At 41.0% G+C, this 25,043-nt stretch overlaps 1 protein-coding gene across 1 annotated transcript in view; it reads left to right on the top strand.

Moving 5' to 3' along the window:
• Window positions 1-24,653, top strand: part of LOC145429193 (integrin alpha-M-like) — a 55,887-nt gene extending 31,234 nt beyond the window's left edge. Inside the window, exons 21-31 of the mRNA XM_080302320.1 lie at window positions 19,604-19,699; window positions 19,866-19,945; window positions 20,024-20,104; window positions 20,215-20,290; window positions 21,301-21,408; window positions 21,486-21,527; window positions 22,012-22,137; window positions 22,227-22,334; window positions 22,414-22,455; window positions 22,568-22,678; window positions 22,802-24,653. Coding sequence (XP_080158446.1) covers window positions 19,604-19,699; window positions 19,866-19,945; window positions 20,024-20,104; window positions 20,215-20,290; window positions 21,301-21,408; window positions 21,486-21,527; window positions 22,012-22,137; window positions 22,227-22,334; window positions 22,414-22,455; window positions 22,568-22,678; window positions 22,802-23,092 — 1,161 coding nt within the window. The 3' untranslated portion in view covers window positions 23,093-24,653. The remainder of the gene's footprint in view (window positions 1-19,603; window positions 19,700-19,865; window positions 19,946-20,023; window positions 20,105-20,214; window positions 20,291-21,300; window positions 21,409-21,485; window positions 21,528-22,011; window positions 22,138-22,226; window positions 22,335-22,413; window positions 22,456-22,567; window positions 22,679-22,801) is intronic.
• Window positions 24,654-25,043: the final 390 nt, after the last annotated feature.

The raw sequence follows: 25,043 nt of genomic DNA, 5'->3' as shown, positions 1-25,043 counted from the left end.
GAAGCTTTTTCCGTTCAGGGAAACGGGGTGGTCATGGCGGCACGTAGAGTTTCAATCACTCGCAAAAAGCAGTAATCTGCTGTCACTAAAAAACACAATGTCCAATCTCTCCCAAAGGTCGCAGGTGTGATGAGACTCGAGCTTGGAAATGTTTGTTATGCTATTTGTCAATAATGGTTAGAGCGCCACCTAGTGGCATGACTATAATCCTGGTTGAATAAGATGAAATGTTAGCTGGTGATTAAAAGCATGAAATCCATCAATGTGACATCACATCGGACGTTCCTGTTTGAGGTGTTGGCAGTGGCTCGACGTGCCGGGGGTGCGAGGGCCCTCATAACGCTGCTTGCAGCTTTAATTATTATTATTATTATTATTCAGGCGAAACAAGGGCCTTTTTGAGGGCCTAAACATGCTCAAAAACTCATGAAATTTTGCACACATGCCAGGTCTGGTGAAAAATTTTGTATTTTAATGGTTTTACATATGAGCACTGGGAAATGGCTCTAGAGCGCCACCTATGCCTTGTTAAATGCAGCCCTACGACCACATCGTTTGAGCTACATGTATGAAATTTGGCACACATATGTATCATGCCAAGACGAACAAAAAAGTCTGTGGGCCCATTGACGCAAACCCAACAGGAAGTCCGCCATTTGGAAGAGAAGGTGACATTTTGGCTCTAATTTTGCCATTTCCATGCCTCGAACTTTTGCGAACTCCTCCTTGGGGTTTGATTTCATAACCTTCATATTTGGTCAGTGTCAACTACACCCTTGTGCCATGTTAAATTGCGGAGCTTTTGAGTTTTCACAATACTATGAGGCCGTGGCGCCATGGCGAATTTCGATGACTCGCCATGAAAATCTTATTGCCTCTCATTTTGTCATACATTTTCTGACCTTGACCAAAGTGAACACATATGATAAGGCTCCACCCCTGAACATATTTCAACTGCCATATTTGACACCAGGTACAGCGCCACCTAGTGGGAACAGGAAATGTCATGTTTTACACTTTGGGGTACAGTATTGTGATGGGTGACATCTGCAGCCTCAAATTTCTCCAGGAAAGCCTTAAGGAGTTGGTCTTGGGTTACAGTGAAAACTGTGACTTTTCACGAAAGGGTGTGACCCCAGCACCATGGCGAACTTTGATGTCACGCCATGAAGAAACAAATTAGTATAACTCAATGAAATCCAGTCTGATCAGTACCAGACTTTACAGGCATGATGTCAGACCCGCCCTGAACAGATTGATGTGCCCATTGTCGGAAATACGGACAGCGCCACCTAGTGGCAACAGGAAATGTCATGGCTTTAATTTTGTTGTACTGATTTTCACAGGTTCATCGTGGCCACCTCAAAAGCGGTGAATATCAACATCAGTCCCTCGTGATGCTTCAGTGCAAACATTGTGACTTTAAACTGAACGGCGCACCCTGGTGGTAACGCGGTTCACCATGAAAGATGAAGTGGCTTTTGAGGGGCTTGGAAAGTTTATAGAGGCTTGAAATTTGGCACACACCTCCAAATGGATGAACGCTTTGTTGGCATGTGATCATTTTCATTGAATAGCGCGAAATGGCTCCACAGCGCCCCCTACAATATTTCAAAACATCAGCCCCTGCTCTGTGTTTCATCTATGAGTCTGACACTTGGTAAGCTTGTGTAAGATATCAAGATGTACAAAAAAGTCTCTTGGAGCAATATCCCAAATCCAACAGGAAGTCAGCCATTTTAAAATTAATGTGTAATTTTGATGACATTTTCCCCCCTTTTCAGGCCTCATACTTTGACGAACTCCTCCAAGGGATTTCATCATATTGAAGCATTCTTCAGGGTGTAGAATCTAAAGACCTTTGTGATGTTAAATTGCGAAGCTTTTTCCGTTCAGGGAAACGGGGTGGTCATGGCGGCACGTAGAGTTTCAATCACTCGCAAAAAGCAGTAATCTGCTGTCACTAAAAAACACAATGTCCAATCTCTCCCAAAGGTCGCAGGTGTGATGAGACTCGAGCTTGGAAATGTTTGTTATGCTATTTGTCAATAATGGTTAGAGCGCCACCTAGTGGCATGACTATAATCCTGGTTGAATAAGATAAAATGTTAGCTGGTGATTAAAAGCATGAAATCCATCAATGTGACATCACATCGGACGTGCCGGTTTGAGGTGTTGGCAGTGGCTCGACGTGCCGGGGGTGCGAGGGCCCTCATAACGCTGCTTGCAGCTTTAATTAGGGCCCGAGCACTGATAGTGCGAAGGCCCTATTGTAATTGCTCTGTTTATTATTATTATTATTATTATTATTATTATTATTATTATTATTATTCACCCCAAACAAGGGCCTTTTTGAGGGCCTAAACATGCTCAAAAACTCATGAAATTTTGCACACATGCCAGGTCTGGTGAAAAATTTTGTATTTTAATGGTTTTACATATGAGCACTGGGAAATGGCTCTACAGCGCCACCTATGCCTTGTTAAATGCAGCCCTACGACCACATCGTTTGAACTACATGTATGAAATTTGGCACACATGTGTATCATGCCAAGACGAACAAAAAAGTCAGTGGGCCCATTGACGCAAACCCAACAGGAAGTCCGCCATTTGGAAGAGAAGGTGACATTTTGGCTCTAATTTTGCCATTTCCATGCCTCGAACTTTTGCGAACTCCTCCTTGGGGTTTGATTTCATAACCTTCATATTTGGTCAGTGTCAACTACACCCTTGTGCCATGTTAAATTGCGGAGCTTTTGAGTTTTCACAATACGGTGAGGCCGTGGCGCCATGGCGAATTTCGATGACTCGCCATGAAAATCTTATTGCCTCTCATTTTGTCATACATTTTCTGACCTTGACCAAAGTGAACACATATGATAAGGCTCCACCCCTGAACATATTTCAACTGCCATATTTGACACCAGGGACAGCGCCACCTAGTGGGAACAGGAAATGTCATGTTTTACACTTTGGGGTACAGTATTGTGATGGGTGACATCTGCAGCCTCAAATTTCTCCAGGAAAGCCTTAAGGAGTTGGTCTTGGGTTACAGTGAAAACTGTGACTTTTCACGAAAGGGTGTGACCCCAGCAGCATGGCGAACTTTGATGTCACGCCATGAAGAAACAAATTAGTATAACTCAATGAAATCCAGTCTGATCAGTACCAGACTTTACAGGCATGATGTCAGACCCGCCCTGAACAGATTGATGTGCCCATTGTCGGAAATACGGACAGCGCCACCTAGTGGCCACAGGAAATGTCATGGCTTTAATTTTGTTGTACTGATTTTCACAGGTTCATCGTGGCCACCTCAAAAGCGGTGAATATCACCATCAGTCCCTCGTGATGCTTCAGTGCAAAAATTGTGACTTTAAACTGAACGGCGCACCCTGGTGGCAACGCAGTTCATCATGAAAGATGAAGTGGCTTTTGAGGGGCTTGGAAAGTTTATAGAGGCTTGAAATTTGGCACACACCTCCAAATGGATGAAAGCATTGTTGTTATGTAACCATTTTCCTTGAATAGCGCAAAATGGCTCCACAGCGCCCCCTACAATATTTCAAAACATCAGCCCCTGCTCTGTGTTTCATCTATGAGTCTGACACTTGGTAAGCTTGTGTAAGATATCAAGATGTACAAAAAAGTCTCTTGGAGCAATATCCCAAATCCAACAGGAAGTCAGCCATTTTAAAATTAATGTGTAATTTTGATGACATTTTCCCCTCTTTTCAGGCTTCATACTTTGACGAACTCCTCCAAGGGATTTCATCATATTGAAGCATTCTTCAGTGTGTAGAATCTAAAGACCTTTGTGATGTTAAATTGCGAAGCTTTTTCCGTTCAGGGAAACGGGGTGGTCATGGCGGCACGTAGAGTTTCAATCACTCGCAAAAAGCAGTAATCTGCTGTCACTAAAAAACACAATGTCCAATCTCTCCCAAAGGTCGCAGGTGTGATGAGACTCGAGCTTGGAAATGTTTGTTATGCTATTTGTCAATAATGGTTAGAGCGCCACCTAGTGGCATGACTATAATCCTGGTTGAATAAGATGAAATGTTAGCTGGTGATTAAAAGCATGAAATCCATCAATGTGACATCACATCGGACGTGCCGGTTTGAGGTGTTGGCAGTGGCTCGACGTGCCGGGGGTGCGAGGGCCCTCATAACGCTGCTTGCAGCTTTAATTATTATTATTATTATTAGGGCCCGAGCACCGAGAGTGCGAAGGCCCTATTGTATCTGCTCCGTTTCTTATTATTATTATTATTATTATTATTATTATTATTATTATTATTATTATTAGGGCCCGAGCACTGACAGTGCGAAGGCCCTATTGTAATTGCTCTGTTTATTATTATTATTATTATTATTATTATTATTATTATTATTATTTCGGCAAATGAATCGGCCTTTTGAGGACCTAAACATGCTCGAAAACTCATGAAATTTTGCACACGCGTCAGGTCTGGTGAAAATTTACGTATTTTAATGTTCTCAAACATGGCCAGGGAAAATTAGCTCAGTAGCGCCACCTAGAAAAATGAAAAACGCGAGCCCCCAGTATGGGTATCACCTACATGTTTGAAAGTCGGTACACCTATATAACGTTCAGAGTCGAACAAAAAAGTCTATTATGGCAATGTCCTAAACCCAACAGGAAGTCCGCCATTTTGGATTGAATGTGACATTTTGGCTCTGATTTTACCGTTTCCATGCCTCGAACTTTAACGAACTCCTCCTTGGGGTTTGATTTCATAACCTTCATATTTGGTCAGTGCCAACTACACCCTTATGCCATGTTAAATTGCGGAGCTTTTGAGTTTTCACAATACTATGAGGCCGTGGCGCCACGGCGAATTTCGATGACTCGCCATGAAAATCTTATTGCCTCTCATTCTGTCATACATTTTCTGACCTTGACCAAAGTGAACACATATGATAAGGCTCCACCCCTGAACATATTACAACTGCCATATTTTACATCAGGGACAGCGCCACCTAGTGGGAACAGGAAATGTCATGTTTTACACTTTGGGGTACAGTATAGTGATGGGTGACATCTGCAGCCTCAAATTTCTCCAGGAAAGCCTTAAGGAGTTGGTCTTGGGTTACAGTGAAAACTGTGACTTTTCGCAAAAGGGTGTGACCCCAGCGGCATGGCGAACTTTGATGTCACGCCATGAAGAAACAAATTAGTATAACTCAATGAAATCCAGTCTGATCAGTACCAGACTTTACAGGCATGATGTCAGACCCGCCCTGAACAGATTGATGTGCCCATTGTCGGGAATACGGACAGCGCCACCTAGTGGCAACAGGAAATGTCATGGCTTTAATTTTGTTGTACTGATTTTCACAGGTTCATCTTGGCCACCTCAAAAGCGGTGAATATCACCATCAGTCCCTCGTGATGCTTCAGTGCCAAAATTGTGACTTTAAACTGAACGGCGCACCCTGGTGGCAACGCCGTCCACCATGAAAGATGAAGTGGCTTTTGAGGGGCTTGGAAAGTTTATAGAGGCTTTAAATTTAGCACACACCTCCAAAGGGATCAAGGCTTTGTTGTCATGTGACCATTTTCCTTGAATAGCGCAAAATGGCTCCACGGCGCCCCCTACAATATTCCAAAATATCAGCCCCTGCTCTGTGTTTTATCTATGAGTCTGAAACTTGGTAAGCTTATAGGAGATATCAAGATCTACAAAAAAGTCTCTTGGAGCAATATCCCAAATCCAACAGGAAGTCAGTCGTTTTAAAATTAATGTGTAATTTTGGCGACATTTTCTCCTCTTTTCAGGCCTCATACTTTCACGAACTCCTCCAAGGGATTTCATCAGATTGAACTATTCTTCAGTGTGTCGAATCCAAAGACCTTTGTGTTGTTAAATTGCGAAGCTTTTTACGTCCAGGGAAACGGGGTGGTCATGGCGGCACTTAGAGTTTCAATCACTCACCAAAAAGCAGTAATCTGCTGTCACTCAAAAACACAATGTCCAATCTCTCCCAAACGTCTCAGGTGTGATTAGACTCGAGCTCGGAAGTGTTTGTTATGCCATTTGTACATAATGGTTAGAGCGCCACCTAGTGGAACGACTAACTAATCATGAATGAATGAGTTGAAATGTTAGCTGGTGGTTAAATGCATGAATTCCATCAATGTGACATCAGATCGGACGTGCTGGTTTCAGGTGTTGGGCATGGCTCAACACGCCGGGGGTGCGAGGGCCCTCATAACGCTGCTTGCAGCTTTAATTATTATTATTATTATTATTATTATTATTATTATTATTATTATTATTCACCCCAAACAAGGGCCTTTTTGAGGGCCTAAACATGCTCAAAAACTCATGAAATTTTGCACACATGCCAGGTCTGGTGAAAAATTTTGTATTTTAATGGTTTTACTTATGAGCACTGGGAAATGGCTCTACAGCGCCACCTATGCCTTGTTAAATGCAGCCCTACGACCACATCGTTTGAGCTACACGTATGAAATTTGGCACACATGTGTATCATGCCAAGACGTACAAAAAAGTCTGTGGGCCCATTGACGCAAACCCAACAGGAAGTCCGCCATTTGGAAGAGAAGGTGACATTTTGGGTCTGATTTTACCGTTTCCATGCCTTGTACTTTAACGAACTCCTCCTTGGGATTTGGTCCTATAAACTTCAAATTTGGACAGTGTCAACTACACCCTTGTGCCATATTAAATTGCGGAGCTTTTGAGTTTTCACAATACTATGAGGCCGTGGCGCCATGGCGAATTTCGATGACTCGCCATGAAAATCTTATTGCCTCTCATTCTGTCATACATGTTCCGATCTGGACCAAAGAGCACACATATGATAAGGCTCCACCCCTGAACATATTTCAACTGCCATATTTGACATCAAGGACAGCGCCACCTAGTGGGAACAGGAAATGTCATGTTTTACACTTTGGGGTACAGTATTGTGATGGGTGACATCTGCAGCCTCAAATTTCTCCAGGAAAGCCTTAAGGAGTTGGTCTTGGGTTACAGTGAAAACTGTGACTTTTCGCAAAAGGGTGTGACCCCAGCGGCATGGCGAACTTTGATGTCACACCATGAAGAAACAAATTAGTATAACTCAATGAAATCCAGTCTGATCAGTACCAGACTTTACAGGCATGATGTCAGACCCGCCCTGAACAGATTGATGTGCCCATTGTCGGGAATACGGACAGCGCCACCTAGTGGGAACAGGAAATGTCATGGCTTTAATTTTGTTGTACTGATTTTCACAGGTTCATCGTGGCCACCTCAAAAGCGGTGAATATCACCATCAGTCCCTTGTGATGCTTCAGTGCAAAAATTGTGACTTTAAACTGAACGCCGCACCCTGGTGGCAACGCTGTTCACGATGAAAGATGAAGTGGCTTTTGAGGGTCTTGGCAAGTTTATAGAGGCTTGAAATTTGGCACACACCTCCAATGTGACGAAGGCTTTGTTGTTATGTGATCATTTTCATTGAATATCCCAAAATGGCTCCACAGCGCCCCCTACAAAATTTCAAAACCACAGCCCCAGCTCTGTGTTTTATGTATGAATCTGAAACCTGGTAGGCTTATAGGAGATATCAAGATGTACAAAAAAGTCTCTTGGAGCAATATCCAAAATCCAACAGGAAGTCAGCCATTTTAAAATTAATGTGCAATTTTGGCGACATTTTCTCCTCTTTTCAGGCTTCATACTTTGACGAACTCCTCCAAGGGATTTCATCATATTGAACCATTCTCCAGTGTGTGGAATCTAAAGACCTTTGTGATGTTAAATTGCGAAGCTTTTTACGTCCAGGGAAACGGGGTGGTTATGGCGGCACTTAGAGTTTGAATCACTCGCCAAAAAGCAGTAATCTGCTGTCACTCAAAAACACAATGTCCAATCTCTCCCAAACGTCTCAGGTGTGATGAGACTCGAGCTTGGAAGTGTTTGTTATGCCATTTGTCAGTAATGGTTAGAGCGCCACCTAGTGGGACGACTATAATGATGGTTGAATGAGATGAAATGTTAGCTGGTGGTTAAATGCATGAATTCCATCAATGTGACATCAGATCGGAGGTGCTGGTTGTAGGTGTTGGGCGTGGCTCGACGCGATGGGGTGCGAGGGCCCTCATAACGCTGCTTGCAGCTTTAATTATTATTATTATTATTATTATTATTATTCACCCCAAACAAGGGCCTTTTTGAGGGCCTAAACATGCTCAAAAACTCATGAAATTTTGCACACATGCCAGGTTTGGTGAAAAATTTTGTATTTTAATGGTTTTACATATGAGCACTGGGAAATGGCTCGACAGCGCCACCTATGCCTTGTTAAATGCAGCCCTACGACCACATCGTTTGAGCTACATGTATGAAATTTGGTACACATGTGTATCATGCCAAGACGAACAAAAAAGTCTGTGGGCCCATTGACGCAAACCCAACAGGAAGTCCGCCATTTGGAAGAGAAGGTGACATTTTGGCTCTAATTTTGCCATTTCCATGCCTCGAACTTTAACGAACTCCTCCTTGGGATTTGGTCCTATAAGCTTCAAATTTGGACAGTGTCAACTACACCCTTGTGCCATGTTAAATTGCGGAGCTTTTGAGTTTTCACAATAGTATGAGGCCGTGGCGCCATGGCGAATTTTGATGACTCGCCATGAAAATCTTATTGCCTCTCATTCTGTCATACATGTTCCGATCTGGACCAAAGAGCACACATATGATAAGGCTCCAGCCCTGAACATATTTCAACTGCCATATTTGACATCAAGGACAGCGCCACCTAGTGGGAACAGGAAATGTCATGTTTTACACTTTGGGGTACAGTATAGTGATGGGTGACATCTGCAGCCTCAAATTTCTCCAGGAAAGTCTTAAGGAGTTGGTCTTGGGTTCCAGTGAAAACTGTGACTTTTCGTGAAAGGGTGTGACCCCAGCAGCATGGCGAACTTTGATGTCACGCCATGAAGAAACAAATTAGTATAACTCAATGAAATCCAGTCTGATCAGTACCAGACTTTACAGGCATGATGTCAGACCCGCCCTGAACAGATTGATATGCCCATTGTCGGAAATACGGACAGCGCCACCTAGTGGCAACAGGAAATGTCATGGCTTTAACTTTGTTGTACTAATTTTCACAGGTTGATCGTGGCCACCTCAAAAGCGGTGAATATCACCATCAGTCCCTCGTGATGCTTCAGTGCAAAAATTGTGACTTTAAACTGAACGGCGCACCCTGGTGGCAACGCGGTTCATCATGAAAGATGAAGTGGCTTTTGAGGGGCTTGGAAAGTTTATAGAGGCTTGAAATTTGGCACACACCTCCAAATGGATGAAGGCATTGTTGTTATGTAACCATTTTCCTTGAATAGCGCAAAATGGCTCCACAGCGCCCCCTACAATATTTCAAAACATCAGCCCCTGCTCTGTGTTTCATCTATGAGTCTGACACTTGGTAAGCTTGTGTAAGATATCAAGATGTACAAAAAAGTCTCTTGGAGCAATATCCCAAATCCAACAGGAAGTCAGCCATTTTAAAATTAATGTGTAAATTTGATGACATTTTCCCCCCTTTTCAGGCCTCATACTTTGACGAACTCCTCCAAGGGATTTCATCATATTGAAGCATTCTTCAGTGTGTAGAATCTAAAGACCTTTGTGATGTTAAATTGCGAAGCTTTTTCCGTTCAGGGAAACGGGGTGGTCATGGCGGCACGTAGAGTTTCAATCACTCGCAAAAAGCAGTAATCTGCTGTCACTAAAAAACACAATGTCCAATCTCTCCCAAAGGTCGCAGGTGTGATGAGACTCGAGCTTGGAAATGTTTGTTATGCTATTTGTCAATAATGGTTAGAGCGCCACCTAGTGGCATGACTATAATCCTGGTTGAATAAGATGAAATGTTAGCTGGTGATTAAAAGCATGAAATCCATCAATGTGACATCACATCGGACGTGCCGGTTTGAGGTGTTGGCAGTGGCTCGACGTGCCGGGGGTGCGAGGGCCCTCATAACGCTGCTTGCAGCTTTAATTATTATTATTATTATTATTATTCAGGCGAAACAAGGGCCTTTTTGAGGGCCTAAACATGCTCAAAAACTCATGAAATTTTGCACACATCCCAGGTCTGGTGAAAAATTTTGTATTTTAATGGTTTTACATATGAGCACTGGGAAATGGCTCTACAGCGCCACCTATGCCTTGTTAAATGCAGCCCTACGACCACATCGTTTGAGCTACATGTATGAAATTTGGCACACATGTGTATCATGCCAAGACGAACAAAAATGTCTGTGGGCCCATTGACGCAAACCCAACAGGAAGTCCGCCATTTGGAAGAGAAGGTGACATTTTGGCTCTAATTTTGCCATTTCCATGCCTCGAACTTTTGCGAACTCCTCCTTGGGGTTTCATTTCATAACCTTCAAATTTGGACAGTGTCAACTACACCCTTGTGCCATGTTAAATTGCGGAGCTTTTGAGTTTTCACAATACTATGAGGCCGTGGCGCCATGGCGAATTTCGATGACTCGCCATCAAAATCTTATTGCCTCTCATTTTGTCATACATTTTCTGACCTTGACCAAAGTGAACACATATGATAAGGCTCCACCCCTGAACATATTTCAACTGCCATATTTGACATCAAGGACAGCGCCACCTGGTGGGAACAGGAAATGTCATGTTTTACACTTTGGGGTACAGTATAGTGATGGGTGACATCTGCAGCCTCAAATTTCTCCAGGAAAGCCTTAAGGAGTTGGTCTTGGGTTACAGTGAAAACTGTGAGTTTTCGCGAAAGGGTGTGACCCCAGCAGCATGGCGAACTTTGATGTCACGCCATGAAGAAACAAATTAGTATAACTCAATGAAATCCAGTCTGATCAGTACCAGACTTTACAGGCATGATGTCAGACCCGCCCTGAACAGATTGATGTGCCCATTGTCGGAAATACGGACAGCGCCACCTAGTGGCAACAGGAAATGTCATGGCTTTAATTTTGTTGTACTGATTTTCACAGGTTCATCGTGGCCACCTCAAAAGCGGTGAATATCCCCATCAGTCCCTCGTGATGCTTCAGTGCAAAAATTGTGACTTTAAACTGAACGGCGCACCCTGGTGGCAACGCGGTTCATCATGAAAGATGAAGTGGCTTTTGAGGGGCTTGGAAAGTATATAGAGGCTTGAAATTTGGCACACACCTCCAAATGGATGAAGGCTTTGTTGTCATGTGATCATTTTCATTGAATAGCGCGAAATGGCTCCACAGCGCCCCCTACGAAATTTCAAAACCACAGCCCCAGCTCTGTGTTTCATCTATGAGTCTGAAACCTGGTAAGCTTATAGGAGATATCAAGATGTACAAAAAAGTCTCTTGGAGCAATATCCCAAATCCAACAGGAAGTCAGCCATTTTAAAATTAATGTGCAATTTTGGCAACATTTTCCCCTCTTTTCAGGCATCGTTCTTTGACGAACTCCTCCAAGGGATTTCATCAGATTGCACTATTCTTCAGTGTGTGGAATCCAAAGACCTTTGTGTTGTTAAATTGCGAAGCTTTTTACGTTCAGGGAAACGGGGTGGTTATGGCGGCACGTAGACTCTCAATCACTCGCCAAAACGCAGTAATCTGCTGTTACTCAAAAACACAATGTCCAATCTTACCCAAAGGTCGCAGGCATAATGAGACTCGAGTTCGGAAATGTTTGTTATGCCATTTGTACATAATGGTTAGAGTGCCACCTAGTGGAACGACTAGCTAATCATGAATGAATGAGTTGAAATGTTAGCTGGTGGTTAAATGCATGAATTCCATCAATGTGACATCAGATCGGACGTGCTGGTTTTAGGTGTTGGCAGTGGCTCGACGTGCCGGGGGTGCGAGGGCCCTCATAACGCTGCTTGCAGCTTTAATTATTATTATTATTATTATTATTATTATTATTCAGGCGAAACAAGGTCCTTTTTGAGGGCCTAAACATGCTCAAAAACTCATGAAATTTCGCACACATGCCAGGTCTGGTGAAAAATTTTGTATTTTAATGGTTTTACATATGAGCACTGGGAAATGGCTCTAGAGCGCCACCTATGCCTTGTTAAATGCAGCCCTACGACCACATGGTTTGAGCTACATGTATGAAATTTGGCACACATGTGTATCATGCCAAGACGAACAAAAAAGTCAGTGGGCCCATTGACGCAAACCCAACAGGAAGTCCGCCATTTGGAAGAGAAGGTGACATTTTGGCTCTAATTTTGCCATTTCCATGCCTCGAACTTTTGCGAACTCCTCCTTGGGGTTTCATTTCATAACCTTCAAATTTGGACAGTGTCAACTACACCCTTGTGCCATGTTAAATTGCGGAGCTTTTGAGTTTTCACAATACTATGAGGCCGTGGCGCCATGGCGAATTTCGATGACTCGCCATGAAAATCTTATTGCCTCTCATTTTGTCATACATTTTCTGACCTTGACCAAAGTGAACACATATGATAAGGCTCCACCCCTAAACATATTTCAACTGCCATATTTGACACCAGGGACAGCGCCACCTAGTGGGAACAGGAAATGTCATGTTTTACACTTTGGGGTACAGTATAGTGATGGGTGACACCTGCAGCCTCAAATTTCTCCAGGAAAGCCTTAAGGAGTTGGTCTTGGGTTACAGTGAAAACTGTGACTTTTCGCAAAAGGGTGTGACCCCAGCAGCATGGCGAACTTTGATGTCACGCCATGAAGAAACAAATTAGTATAACTCAATGAAATCCAGTCTGATCAGTACCAGACTTTACAGGCATGATGTCAGACCCGCCCTGAACAGATTGACGTGCCCATTGTCGGAAATACGGACAGCGCCACCTAGTGGCCACAGGAAATGTCATGGCTTTAATTTTGTTGTACTGATTTTCACAGGTTCATCGTGGCCACCTCAAAAGCGGTGAATATCACCATCAGTCCCTCGTGATGCTTCAGTGCAAAAATTGTGACTTTACACTGAACGGCGCACCCTGGTGGCAACGCGGTTCAACATGAAAGATGAAGTGGCTTTTGAGGGGCTTGGAAAGTTTATAGAGGCTTTAAATTTGGCACACACCCCCAAATTGATGAAGGCTTTGTTGTCATATGATCATTTTCATTGAATAGCGCGAAATTGCTCCACAGCGCCCCCTACAAAGTTTCAAAATATCAGCCCCTGCTCTGTGTTTTATCTATGAGTCTGAAACTTGGAAAGCTCATGGAAGATATTAAGATGTACAAAAAAGTCTCTTGGAGCAATATCCCAAATCCAACAGGAAGTCAGCCATTTTAAAATTCATGTGTAATTTTGGCGACATTTTCCCCTCTTTTCAGGCTTCATACTTTGACGAACTCCTCCAAGGGATTTCATCAGATTGGACCGATCTGAAGTTTGTGGAATCTAAAGACCTTTGTGATGTTAAATTGCGAAGCTTTTTACGTTCAGGGAAACGGGGTGGTCATGGCGGCACTTAGAGTTTCAATCACTCACCAAAAAGCAGTAATCTGCTGTCACTCAAAAACACAATATCCAATCTCTCCCAAACGTCGCAGGTGTGATGAGACTCGAGCTCGGAAATGTTTGTTATGCCATTTGTCAGTAATAGTTAGAGCGCCACCTAGTGGGACGACTATAATCATGGTTCAATGAGATGAAATGTTAGCTGGTGGTTAAATGCATGAATTCCATCAATGTGACATCACATTGGACGTGCTGGTTTCAGGTGTTGGGCGTGGCTCGACGCGCCGGGGGTGCGAGGGCCCTCATAACGCTGCTTGCAGCTTTAATTATTATTATTATTATTATTCACCCCAAACAAGGGCCTTTTTGAGGGCCTAAATATGCTCAAAAACTCATGAAATTTTGCACTCATGCCAGGTCTGGTGAAAAATTTTGTATTTTAATGGTTTTACATATGAGCACTGGGAAATGGCTCTACAGCGCCACCTATGCCTTGTATAATGCAGCCCTACGACCACATCGTTTGAGCTACATGTATGAAATTTGGCACACATGTGTATCATGCCAAGACGAACAAAAAAGTCTGTGGGCCCATTGACGCAAACCCAACAGGAAGTCCGCCATTTGGAAGAGAAGGTGACATTTTGGCTCTAATTTTGCCATTTCCATGCCTCGAACTTTAACGAACTCCTCCTTGGGATTTGGTCCTATAAGCTTCAAATTTGGACAGTGTCAACTACACCCTTGTGCCATGTTAAATTGCGGAGCTTTTGAGTTTTCACAATACTATGAGGCCGTGGCGCCATGGCGAATTTTGATGACTCGCCATGAAAATCTTATTGCCTCTCATTCTGTCATACATGTTCCGATCTGGACCAAAGAGCACACATATGATAAGGCTCCACCCCTGAACATATTTCAACTGCCATATTTGACATCAAGGATAGCGCCACCTAGTGGGAACAGGAAATGTCATGTTTTACACTTTGGGGTACAGTATTGTGATGGGTGACATCTGCAGCCTCAAATTTCTCCAGGAAAGCCTTAAGGAGTTGGTCTTGGGTTACAGTGAAAACTGTGACTTTTCACGAAAGGGTGTGACCCCAGCAGCATGGCGAACTTTGATGTCACGCCATGAAGAAACAAATTAGTATAACTCAATGAAATCCAGTCTGATCAGTACCAGACTTTACAGGCACAATGTCAGACCCGCCCTGAACAGATTGATATGCCCATTGTCGGAAATACGGACAGCGCCACCTAGTGGCAACAGGAAATGTCATGGCTTTAACTTTGTTGTACTGATTTTCACAGGTTGATCGTGGCCACCTCAAAAGCGGTGAATATCACCATCAGTCCCTCGTGATGCTTCAGTGCAAAAATTGTGACTTTAAACTGAACGGCGCACCCTGGTGGCAACGCGGTTCATCATGAAAGATGAAGTGGCTTTTGAGGGGCTTGGAAAGTTTATAGAGGCTTGAAATTTGGCACACACCTCCAAATGGATGAAGGCATTGTTGTTATGTAACCATTTTCCTTGAATAGCGCAAAATGGCTCCACAGCGCCCCCTACAATATTTCAAAACATCAGCCCCTGCTCTGTGTTTCATCTATGAGTCTGACACTTGGTAAGCTTGTGTAAGATATCAAGGTGTACAAAAAAGTCTCTTGGAGCAATATCCCAAATCCAACAGGAAGTCAGCCATTTTAAAATTAATGTGTAATTTTGATGACATTTTCCCCCCTTTTCAGGCCTCATACTTTGACGAACTCCTCCAAGGGATTTCATCATCTTGAAGCATTCTTCAGTGTGTGGAATCTAAAGACCTTTGTGATGTTAAATTGCGAAGCTTTTTCCGTTCAGGGAAACGGGGTGGTCATGGCGGCACGTAGAGTTTCAATCACTCGCAAAAAGCAGTAATCTGCTGTCACTAAAAAACACAATGTCCAATCTCTCCCAAAGGTCGCAGGTGTGATGAGACTCGAGCTTGGAAATGTTTGTTATGCTATTTGTCAATAATGGTTAGAGCGCCACCTAGTGGCATGACTATAATCCTGGTTGAATAAGATGAAATGTTAGCTGGTGATTAAAAGCATGAAATCCATCAATGTGACATCACATCGGACGTGCCAGTTTGAGGTGTTGGCAGTGGCTCGACGTGCCGGGGGTGCGAGGGCCCTCATAACGCTGCTTGCAGCTTTAATTTATTTTTGTTGTTGCTGGGAGTTGGAACCCTATTAGTTAGGTTGCTTAATATTTACGCTAAGTACTCTTTAAAATACCAGAATAGGGAGGATGGTGTAGGTCTAAGTTTATTAGATTGATCAGTATTGCTGAACTATGAAATATTTTTTTTGTATACAGGTATAACAGAATAGCTTTAGTGTAGTTGTTGTTTTAAACTTGAGTATGAACTTGCAGACTTGCAAAATGCAGCAAGATATTTTAAAAAACAGTTTTGTTGATTAAAAAACACTATATCGGATTCATATCGGTATCGGCAGATATCCAAATTTATGATATCGGTATCGGTATCGGACATAAAAAAGTGGTATCGTGCCATCTCTAGTTTTCAGCCTAAACTTAGTTTGGGCCATCACGCACGACAAGGAGTGTACAGATTGAGAAGTTCAGTGAGACAACTGGGTGCAAAATTATTCAGAGTTTTAAAGTGAGTAGCAAAATTTTTAATGATATTTGATAAGTAACCAATGTAAATCAACAAGAACGGGAGTGATAGGATCAAATTTTTTTAGCTCCAGTAAGAAGGCGAGCCACAGCATTCTGAACAAGCTGTAGCCTATGAAGAGAGACAGATTGGAGACTAGGGATGGGTATTGATAAGATTTTCACGATTCCGATTCCATTTTCGATTCTGTTTAACGATTCGATTCTTTATCGATTCTTTTTTAAAAAGGAGAACACTAAGGTCGATTAGCTTAGAACTTTGTTTTATATCTTCTCTTTGAACAAGATAGAAACTTAGGAGTAACATGGCCTTACAAACCCAACAGTGAGATCTTAAGAGATCCAGCCTACAGCTCTTCAATGGGGCGTCACAGGGTCCCCAGGAAAAAAAATGTAAAATAATAAAATAAATATTCTTCTGTAGCAATAACAAAGTATAACATAAATTATTCTGTAGCAATTACACAAGAATATTCAGTAATGTCCCTGCCTACAATTAAACACATTCACTTACCGAAAATCATCTGCTGTGGCAAACGGGTGCAAGCCTTTGACCACAAACTCAGTCACTGCTCGGTGACATTCGTCTATCCTGGCCTGAAAGGAGACGCTACCGGTAGACTGCAGTGAGAACTGCCAGCATCTGAGCCAGACTCTGTCTCATCATGGTCACCTCAATGCACAGTAATGGCAGGTTTGTAATAAGGCAGATCGCGCTAACATAATATGCACTGTTAGTTGATTATTTACCTGCCGCATTAACGGGAGAGGACGTGCAAACGTTACCGCTGCTGCTGGGTTGAGATTCACGAGTCCGGAGCGAATTAAAAACACGACATTCATTTAAGGTCATCGTGTGTTTTGTGAGCAAATGCTTTTGCATATTCGTAGTGTTTCCTCCGTTAAATGAAACATCTACTTTGCAAGTATTGCAAGTTGCCCTGTTGTCATCCGTTCTCGTAAAGTATAACCAAACTTTTGAGCGTTTAAGCCGCTTAGGCGCCGTGTTTCCTGCCAGATAAATGACGTTCCGCGACGTGGTGACCTCATTCGGGGCGACTGGAATCGATAAGGGAATCGTTTGCAAAAATGGCAAACAATTCCAAGGAATTGAAACAGTGGGAACCGGCTCTCAACAAGAACCGGTTTTCGATACCCATCCCTATTGGAGACCACAGTAAAGAGAATTGCAACAGTCTAACCCAGAGGTCACAAAAGCATGGATACCTTTTTCGAGGTTCCTGTGTGGTATATAATGCTTAGCTTTAGAAATCTAGCGAAATTGAAAGAAGCCAGATTTAACTACAGATGGAGGAGATATCCAAATAGACACCCGGGAGAGAGTGAGAGTTAGCAAGAGGCAACAAGCTGGTCTCGAGGAACATGGCTATTGAACACCATAATTTCATTTTGTTTTCTCATTTAAAATGAGAGAATTATCCGACAGCCAATCTTTGACCTCTCTCAGGCAAGCCAACAAGGAGTGCAGTGACAATGACAGATCATCAGTCAGTTGACAATAAATTTGAATGTTGTTAGTGTAGCAATGATGAGAACTACTGTATTTTTCAGAAACACAGTATTTCTGAAATGCCACTTTTCAGAAAAACCTATGGTCACGAGCTGTGGGTAGTGAGTGATAGAACGAGATTGAGGATACAAGCGGTGGAAATGAATATTAAACTGTAAAATTATGTCTCAAAATGGATTAACACTCATCGCATACAAGACCTTGCATATGATGAAGAGGAGTTTAAATTCTACATTTAACAGAGAGCCGTATGGGAGAAATAGGCGCTGTCTTTCTAGTCCTTTCAGTAATCTCACTGCAGTATTTTGGATTAACTGAAGGCTTTTCACAAAGCTTATAGGACAACCTGGTTATACACAATAGAGTTTACAGGTTGCAGGGAACTCGATTTTATGTGCATTTCTGTGCTGTGTTGCACAAAATCTGATAAGTTGCCTTAACTTCCTTCCTGTGGTTGTCCAGTAATGCATTTCCTCTTCTTTCTGCTTATGTCTTAAAATCCTAAAACTCACAATCTTAACCAATGTTTTTGCTGGGAAAAGGGAAATTAAATGAAAGGTTACTCATATCTGTTGGGTCTAATTACAAATGAATGAAAACCATAAGAATAAAATAATACTTTGGTGGAAAACTGCTTTTTTTTAAAATGAAAAAAGCAGATAACCTTACTGGAGCCACTCAATGCATACATCTATACAAACCCATTTTAAGAGGATCAGTTGTTCCCTTCATTGATGGTGCATGTTCAGCTCAGTGAAGTGATCACTGACTGATCCTCGTATAGTGACCACTGTGTAATAAAATGCAGGAGAAACTAAATGCATGCAATCTATTTTCATTTGCACATCAAAACAGAGCTCAGCATCAACAAGGTTATGAGCAGACGGTTTTTGGAGACATGTTGGCAAGTTTACTGTGTTTTACTGATGAATACGTTATTTTTGTCATCACGGACTTCTAGAACATTTTGAGATTGGCAGTATTTGATATCGCTTACAGACATGAACAGATTGCGACAGGTTGAATATAATGTCTTTTTTATAAGTATTTTTTAAGCATATTATACTCATTTAGTTCTTAGAAATGCAAAGTCAGTCCACCGTGAAGCATAGCACGATATTTCTTCTCACCTGCTCTTGTCAGGTTAAAGTGATGTTCAGTTGCATCCTTCCCCTGTGTGTGAATTTAGGACAACATCAAAGCAAGTGTTTCAAAATTTTAAGATTTTAGTTCATTACGGCACAGTGTTTTACACATGCTGTTCTTCAGATCATTAACAAGCTGCTCCGGTGTAGGTTTGGGCTAATCCATGGTTATTTTATGGTTCTTCAAACATAAATGCAGCAGGTAATCAAATAATTATTTGCCCTGCCATAAAGACAAAGATGACATTATGCAACCTTTCGTTAAGCCTAGTCAGCTTATCACAGAGAAAGGCAGAATCTTAAAATGTCCCTTCATACCCACATCCTTAAAATCTTTCCTCTAGACAGTTCTTTGAAAAATGCTGACAAAATATCACAAATATTCATATTAAAATATTAATTTTCATATGTAATTATAGAAACTTCCTGAAAGCTGACAGCTCTGCACATTTAACTGAACTGTCTCAAACTACTAAGATGGACTAAACATCATATATATGCATGACGGGGTTAGGGTTAGGATATATATATGTGTATATATATATATATGTGTGTGTGTGATGATGGTCAGGTTATACAATGCCTCGGTGACCTCCACTACACTATGCAGTATAGCTTAACCTTCAAAAGTTTAAACTTAGTGTTACCTGCAGTGTATCAAAGGAAATGTCACAGTAGGTGTAAAAACTTTTATTTTAGAGTCTCAGCTCATACCAACCATTTTCTTTTCTTAAAACAGTCATCAAGACCAACAACGCACGACTGCCGGGATCAAGAAGAACGCAACAAAACCATATGTGGTGTGAGCCAGCCTGTGTATCGCAGTAGATCCTACGTGAGTCATAAAACATCCAGATACCATCCTAACAGACAGAAGTGAAGTTTCACAAATGACCAAGTCTCTGAAACTTCAGTCTTAGCTTCCAGCTTCTCCTCCTTACATCTTTTCTCTTCATCTGTGAATCAGGCCTAACATCTTTTTCATTTCTTCCCACAAAAAGGCAACGTTTCAATCTTCCTTCCATGTCATGCATAATTATGAGTGGAATGACAAGATGTCCATGATAATTGAAGCAAAAAGGTACAACAATCTACTGCATAAACATTTCTCTAAAATATTTATTTTGATATTTACTAGAAATGTCTTTTTCACGCTCAGTGATAATCAAGACTCAAACAGGACCAGCACCCTCACCGAAAGCATCCCAGTGCAATTTGAAATTAAAATGATTTTAACAGTGTAAGTATCACTATTCACATAAAATATTATGTGTATCCTTATGTTTAATCTATTTCTACAAGTCAGTAGTTGTATAATTGTTCAGTGGCATGCTGCGATCATCTTTTCAGGAACCAAGACAGCACTACCTATCTGAACTTCACCTCAGATGAGACTGCACCTAAAGAAATGAACATTACATACAGGGTAAGACAGCGGTCCACAACCTTTTTTGCGCCACGGACCGGTTTAATGTCCAACAATATTTTCACGGACCGGTCTTTAAGGTGTCGCGGATAAATACAACAAAATAGACTGACACGACCAAGACAAAAACTCGGTATTTCGTAAATATAATAATAATCGTTAACTCTGTGTAATTGTGTAGCTTTAGCGTCCTCCTCTCTGCCCCGTAATGCTCTCTGGTCACCATGGTAACGCGTAAATATTTCTTTCAAAATAAGATCTTACTTTTCCCGTGTTGTAGTTGTGTGTACAACTACAACACGGGGAAAGACCCAGGGAAACAGAGTTAATGATAAAAACACTGAAAACCATACATTTCACACCCGAGCTTCAACTCTCGGGGCCCTGTACCAAATGACTCATGGACCGGTACCAGTCCGTGGCCCGGGGTCGGGCACCGCTGGGGTAAGACACATGACGACTCTGTAACAAGAAACTATCCAACTCAACTGGTGATCAATGATCTCATTGAATACTTTAATTGTCAAGATGCAGTTTTAAAACCATATTGATCTTCATTTAGTCAGGGTGACACAAAATCAGATGTTAGCCTATCAATAATTTGTTTCCAGAGTTCAGGCCCGTTCTTCCATAGACTGGTTCTATAGAGCCAGAAGTATTTTCATAACCCTGTGTATCGCCCCCTGGAGGCCATTCAAAATAATGCAAGTTTAAGGAACTTTGTTGGCTTCACTTTTCAGACCCAGAACCTACGTCCACCTTTTATACTGTCTGTGGTTTAGACCAAGCCTCAAGTGGCCATTAGAGGAGTTGATGGCTTTCCCGTATTGATTTCAGTTTTCAGCTGATCAATCAAAATTATCGATCATGTTCTTGCTAAACTAAACTAACTGGTTGTAACTGACTGATACAAGGCTGTTATCAGTATTTTCATCTGATTCTCATCAGAAAACTGAATATTTCCACATGTATTTATTTAAAATGACCATTTTGTCTATGACAATTTACAGATAGATAACACTGGTTTTAAGGAGTTTCCTGCAACCATCACCCTGGAATTCCCAACTCAACTGGAGCATAGCTTTGAAATGAAAAGCTATCAAATCTTTGTCAAGGAGGTAATTTTGTGTCTGAACACTGCTGCTCCATATGAAAATATAGAACCTTAAAGCTTACCATACTTTTTCTCTTTAAGAACAAAACACAGTGCACAGCCGCTACTAACCACAAATTTAAGGTAAGTACAAGAGATTTAATAAAATATTGAGGTCTTGTAAAATTATTAATACCTTAAAAGGAAGCTGTTGTGCTAATGCTTTTATTTATTCGTGCTTGGACTCTATTAGACTAACTTTACATGACGCACAGTTCAAAGTAATCCTTATCTTATAAATGACTTTGCAACAACCTCTCAATTCATCCTCCATTTAAAACAAGAAGCTTTATCTAATTTTCTTTCCCTTAACCCAACTTTCTTCGGATTGGCTGCCCCTCAAAAACAGAAGGTTTGAACAGCTGGTTCTTCTGTATTGACAATATTCGATAAAGCAACTATCAGGGACATCAAACTGAGTGTTTAGAGAATACTTCCAACTGTACTGATGTAATTTAAAACATCATATTAGTATCCACAATTACTGCAGTGTATTTATGACAGATGAAGAAGTAATGAAAAGAATAATACGTCTCATTTAAAACATTTTCTTGGGGTTGTGGAACAGAACTGCTTACCAAAAAATAAGTGCGTGGCCATCGTCTGCAACACTTTCAATTTGAAGAACTATGCATCTGCTGAGTTTACACTATCGGGAAAAGTCCACTTTAAAGAAGCCGCACAACAGGCAGCCGTATGTACTAAATACACACAGAATACACATTACACATATATAAAAATAATAAATTACTTAAGATTAATTAATCTGCTCTTACTTTACAGAATGTTGCTTTTCTGAAAAAATACACTGGAGACAGCAGAAAGATTAACTTTGTAAGTTCTGTACATGTTGGCTATGACGACGCTCGGTATGTGCTGAACGATCCAGAGGTATGTTTGATTTTGACCACAGCATATTTCTGTCATTGCTTTTCCAGTAAACCTAATTTATTATATCTATTACCCACAGAATAAAGACCATTTGACACCATTCAAATTTCCAACAAAAAAGGTACCTTCAGTCTTTACATGAATAATTATTATAATTATTCAAACTATTTACTAGAGTGATGTTAAAAATGGTAAGGCACTACTTTGAAATCTTGTGTTTTCTCTGCCAACAGACTGAAGTTCGGGTTGATTTCTTTATCCTCCCAAATAAAATGCTGATCATTTTAACTGGAGCCGGTTTGGGACTCTTACTTCTGATCATAATCACAATCATCCTGTTTAAGGTGAGAGTTTATACTCAGCCTGAAGACTGTTATCTTTATATCAAGTTGTCTGAATCTCCATAACTGCACTGAGATCACCAAATTGCTATTTGGTCTAATGATTCTCTTTGTGTCTGTCACAAGCTCGGTTGCTTCAAGAGGAAAAAGTTTGGAGAAGATGATCTTGAGGATGACACTGTTGTAATACCAATCCCTGCTTCAACTGTAGGGACTGATAAGAAATCTGAGAAATCTTCCAATGATAATCAAACGCAGGAAAAATCACCTCTCATCTCCTCTCCCCCCGATGATGAACAGATCAAGCAGTCAGGCACTGATAACAAATCTGATCAACCTTCTGAGGAAAATAAGGTTCATGATGATGGTGCTGCTGAGGAGAAAAAGGATGAAGCTACTGTTACCATTAACGCATAAAGTCAAGGAGGATTTGGAATATATGGAACATTTGTTAGTCTTAGTGACAGTTTAGCATAGTTCAGACTGGACACAAGTAGAAAACGTGATTTAGGGGTATGATCTGGGTCTGTGTCCCAGATGACCCCCCCATATTTTTTAATTCTCTTATTATTCTTCATGAGTTGCAACACATAAACCACAGTGTAAAACAGTTCAAATTTTGATTTGCCTGGCTACAGAAGAATTTCGCACTTTGCCTCAGTGCATTGCCTTAACTCGGTGGCATTTATGGATTATGTTCACGTATGGTTTAATCTTTGGATGAGAGAGCTTTAACCTGCATTTCACAGTGATTTCTGTTAGGGTTCCTGAGCTCATACACTGATGCCAGAATCATGCCATGCAGCATATAGGTTTATGAGATTTACAAATCAGTGCATTCTATTTCTACTTTTTACAGTACTCTTACTGTTTCTGAATTAGGTTTTTACATCTCATGCAATAATTGTGGGTTCAGCTACATCAGGGAAAAATCAATGACACCAGACATGAAGCTGAATAAGCATCAGATGGATTGGCTTTCTACAAATGTTCAATGGTCACAGCACAGGAAAACATCAGCGAGTTTGTAGACACCTCCATGAAGGAGGCTGTTCATGCCAGACACAAGAGGCAAGCACTTCTGTTTAATATTCTGTTGAGATGTGACTAAAGAGTCATACCTGTAGCAATCCATAGTTCATGCAGAAACCCAAGGTTTAATAATTGTTGTTCATGTGACTGTTTAACACAACTTATTTAACACGCTTAATAATTCCTTCTCTGCTAATGTCAATAGCCTACCATGTATTCCCCATTAATGCACATTATTTACATTTTGATACACTGTAATATTTTTAATAGTTACCACCTATATGAAAAGGCTCTGCTGCCTTCTGCACAGGTATTTATTCAAAAAGCACTTCACCTTGTATTATATCTGACTGTGTTTAATATGTTGATTTTTGTAGAGTAATTAAAATTTTGAATAATTGATTCTGATCTCACTAAATGAGTTAATGTGAGTGAGAAGATCTTTAGTTCGTTACAGACATGAAAGTTAGGTAGACAAAAGTGTTGATAATAAAAAGTTTGCAGCTGGATTGACAATAAACTTCATAAATTTGGGAGTTTAAATCTGAGATTACATCAGATATTTAGAAATTGTGGATGATGTTGGCAAAGTAAGACACCAATTTTAAATGTAGAAAATGTAAATGAAATGTAGATATTAAAGGGTGGAAAACAACATGTTCCTTTAATTTCCCTAATATTTTTAGTCTACTGTTGTTTGCATATTTGTACTTTTAGTTTGCTTTTCCGTGTTTTAAATGTCTTGCCTTTACACTGTTAATTTCCATTGGAATATATCCTAAGATCTGTATCCATGTGAACATGAATTATGACTTTTTTTTTCTTTTTAAAAGAAATTCTGTATCTTAGTAAAAGTGAAATAATGTTTGTAAGATAAACAGATGCACAAACCACCTTTGTATCTGCAAATGAATAAAGACAATTTCCCATGTCATATATGCACTGACATGTGAACTGAGGGTGTTATCTCGGGTGTAAGACCGACTAAATCCTTAAACCACATGATTTTGGTAAAATATCTGGATATTTTTGGATACAGATATAGAAAACTCAAACTGTTTCCTTCTCTCGCTCTGTCCCCTGGTATTCTTCTGAACTTGGCCAACTCATGATATGGTCAATTGTTTTTTCTCCTACTCAGCTGTCTTCCTCTCTAACAGTTTTGAACTTCCTACAATAATTCAGCTGTCATCGTGTAAACTTGACCCACTAATCTTGTTGAACTTTCCCTCCCCTCTCTTGGCTCGTTGATAGTTAATATCGCACACTCCTCTCTTATCTCTGGTTCTGTTCTATCCTCTCTTAAAACTGCAATAATAACTCCAGTTTTGAAAAA

This window comes from Astatotilapia calliptera, chromosome 6 (assembly GCF_964374335.1).
Source record: "Astatotilapia calliptera chromosome 6, fAstCal68.1, whole genome shotgun sequence".
Lineage (NCBI taxonomy): Eukaryota > Metazoa > Chordata > Actinopteri > Cichliformes > Cichlidae > Astatotilapia > Astatotilapia calliptera.
This window is presented reverse-complemented; position numbering and strand designations above follow the sequence as displayed.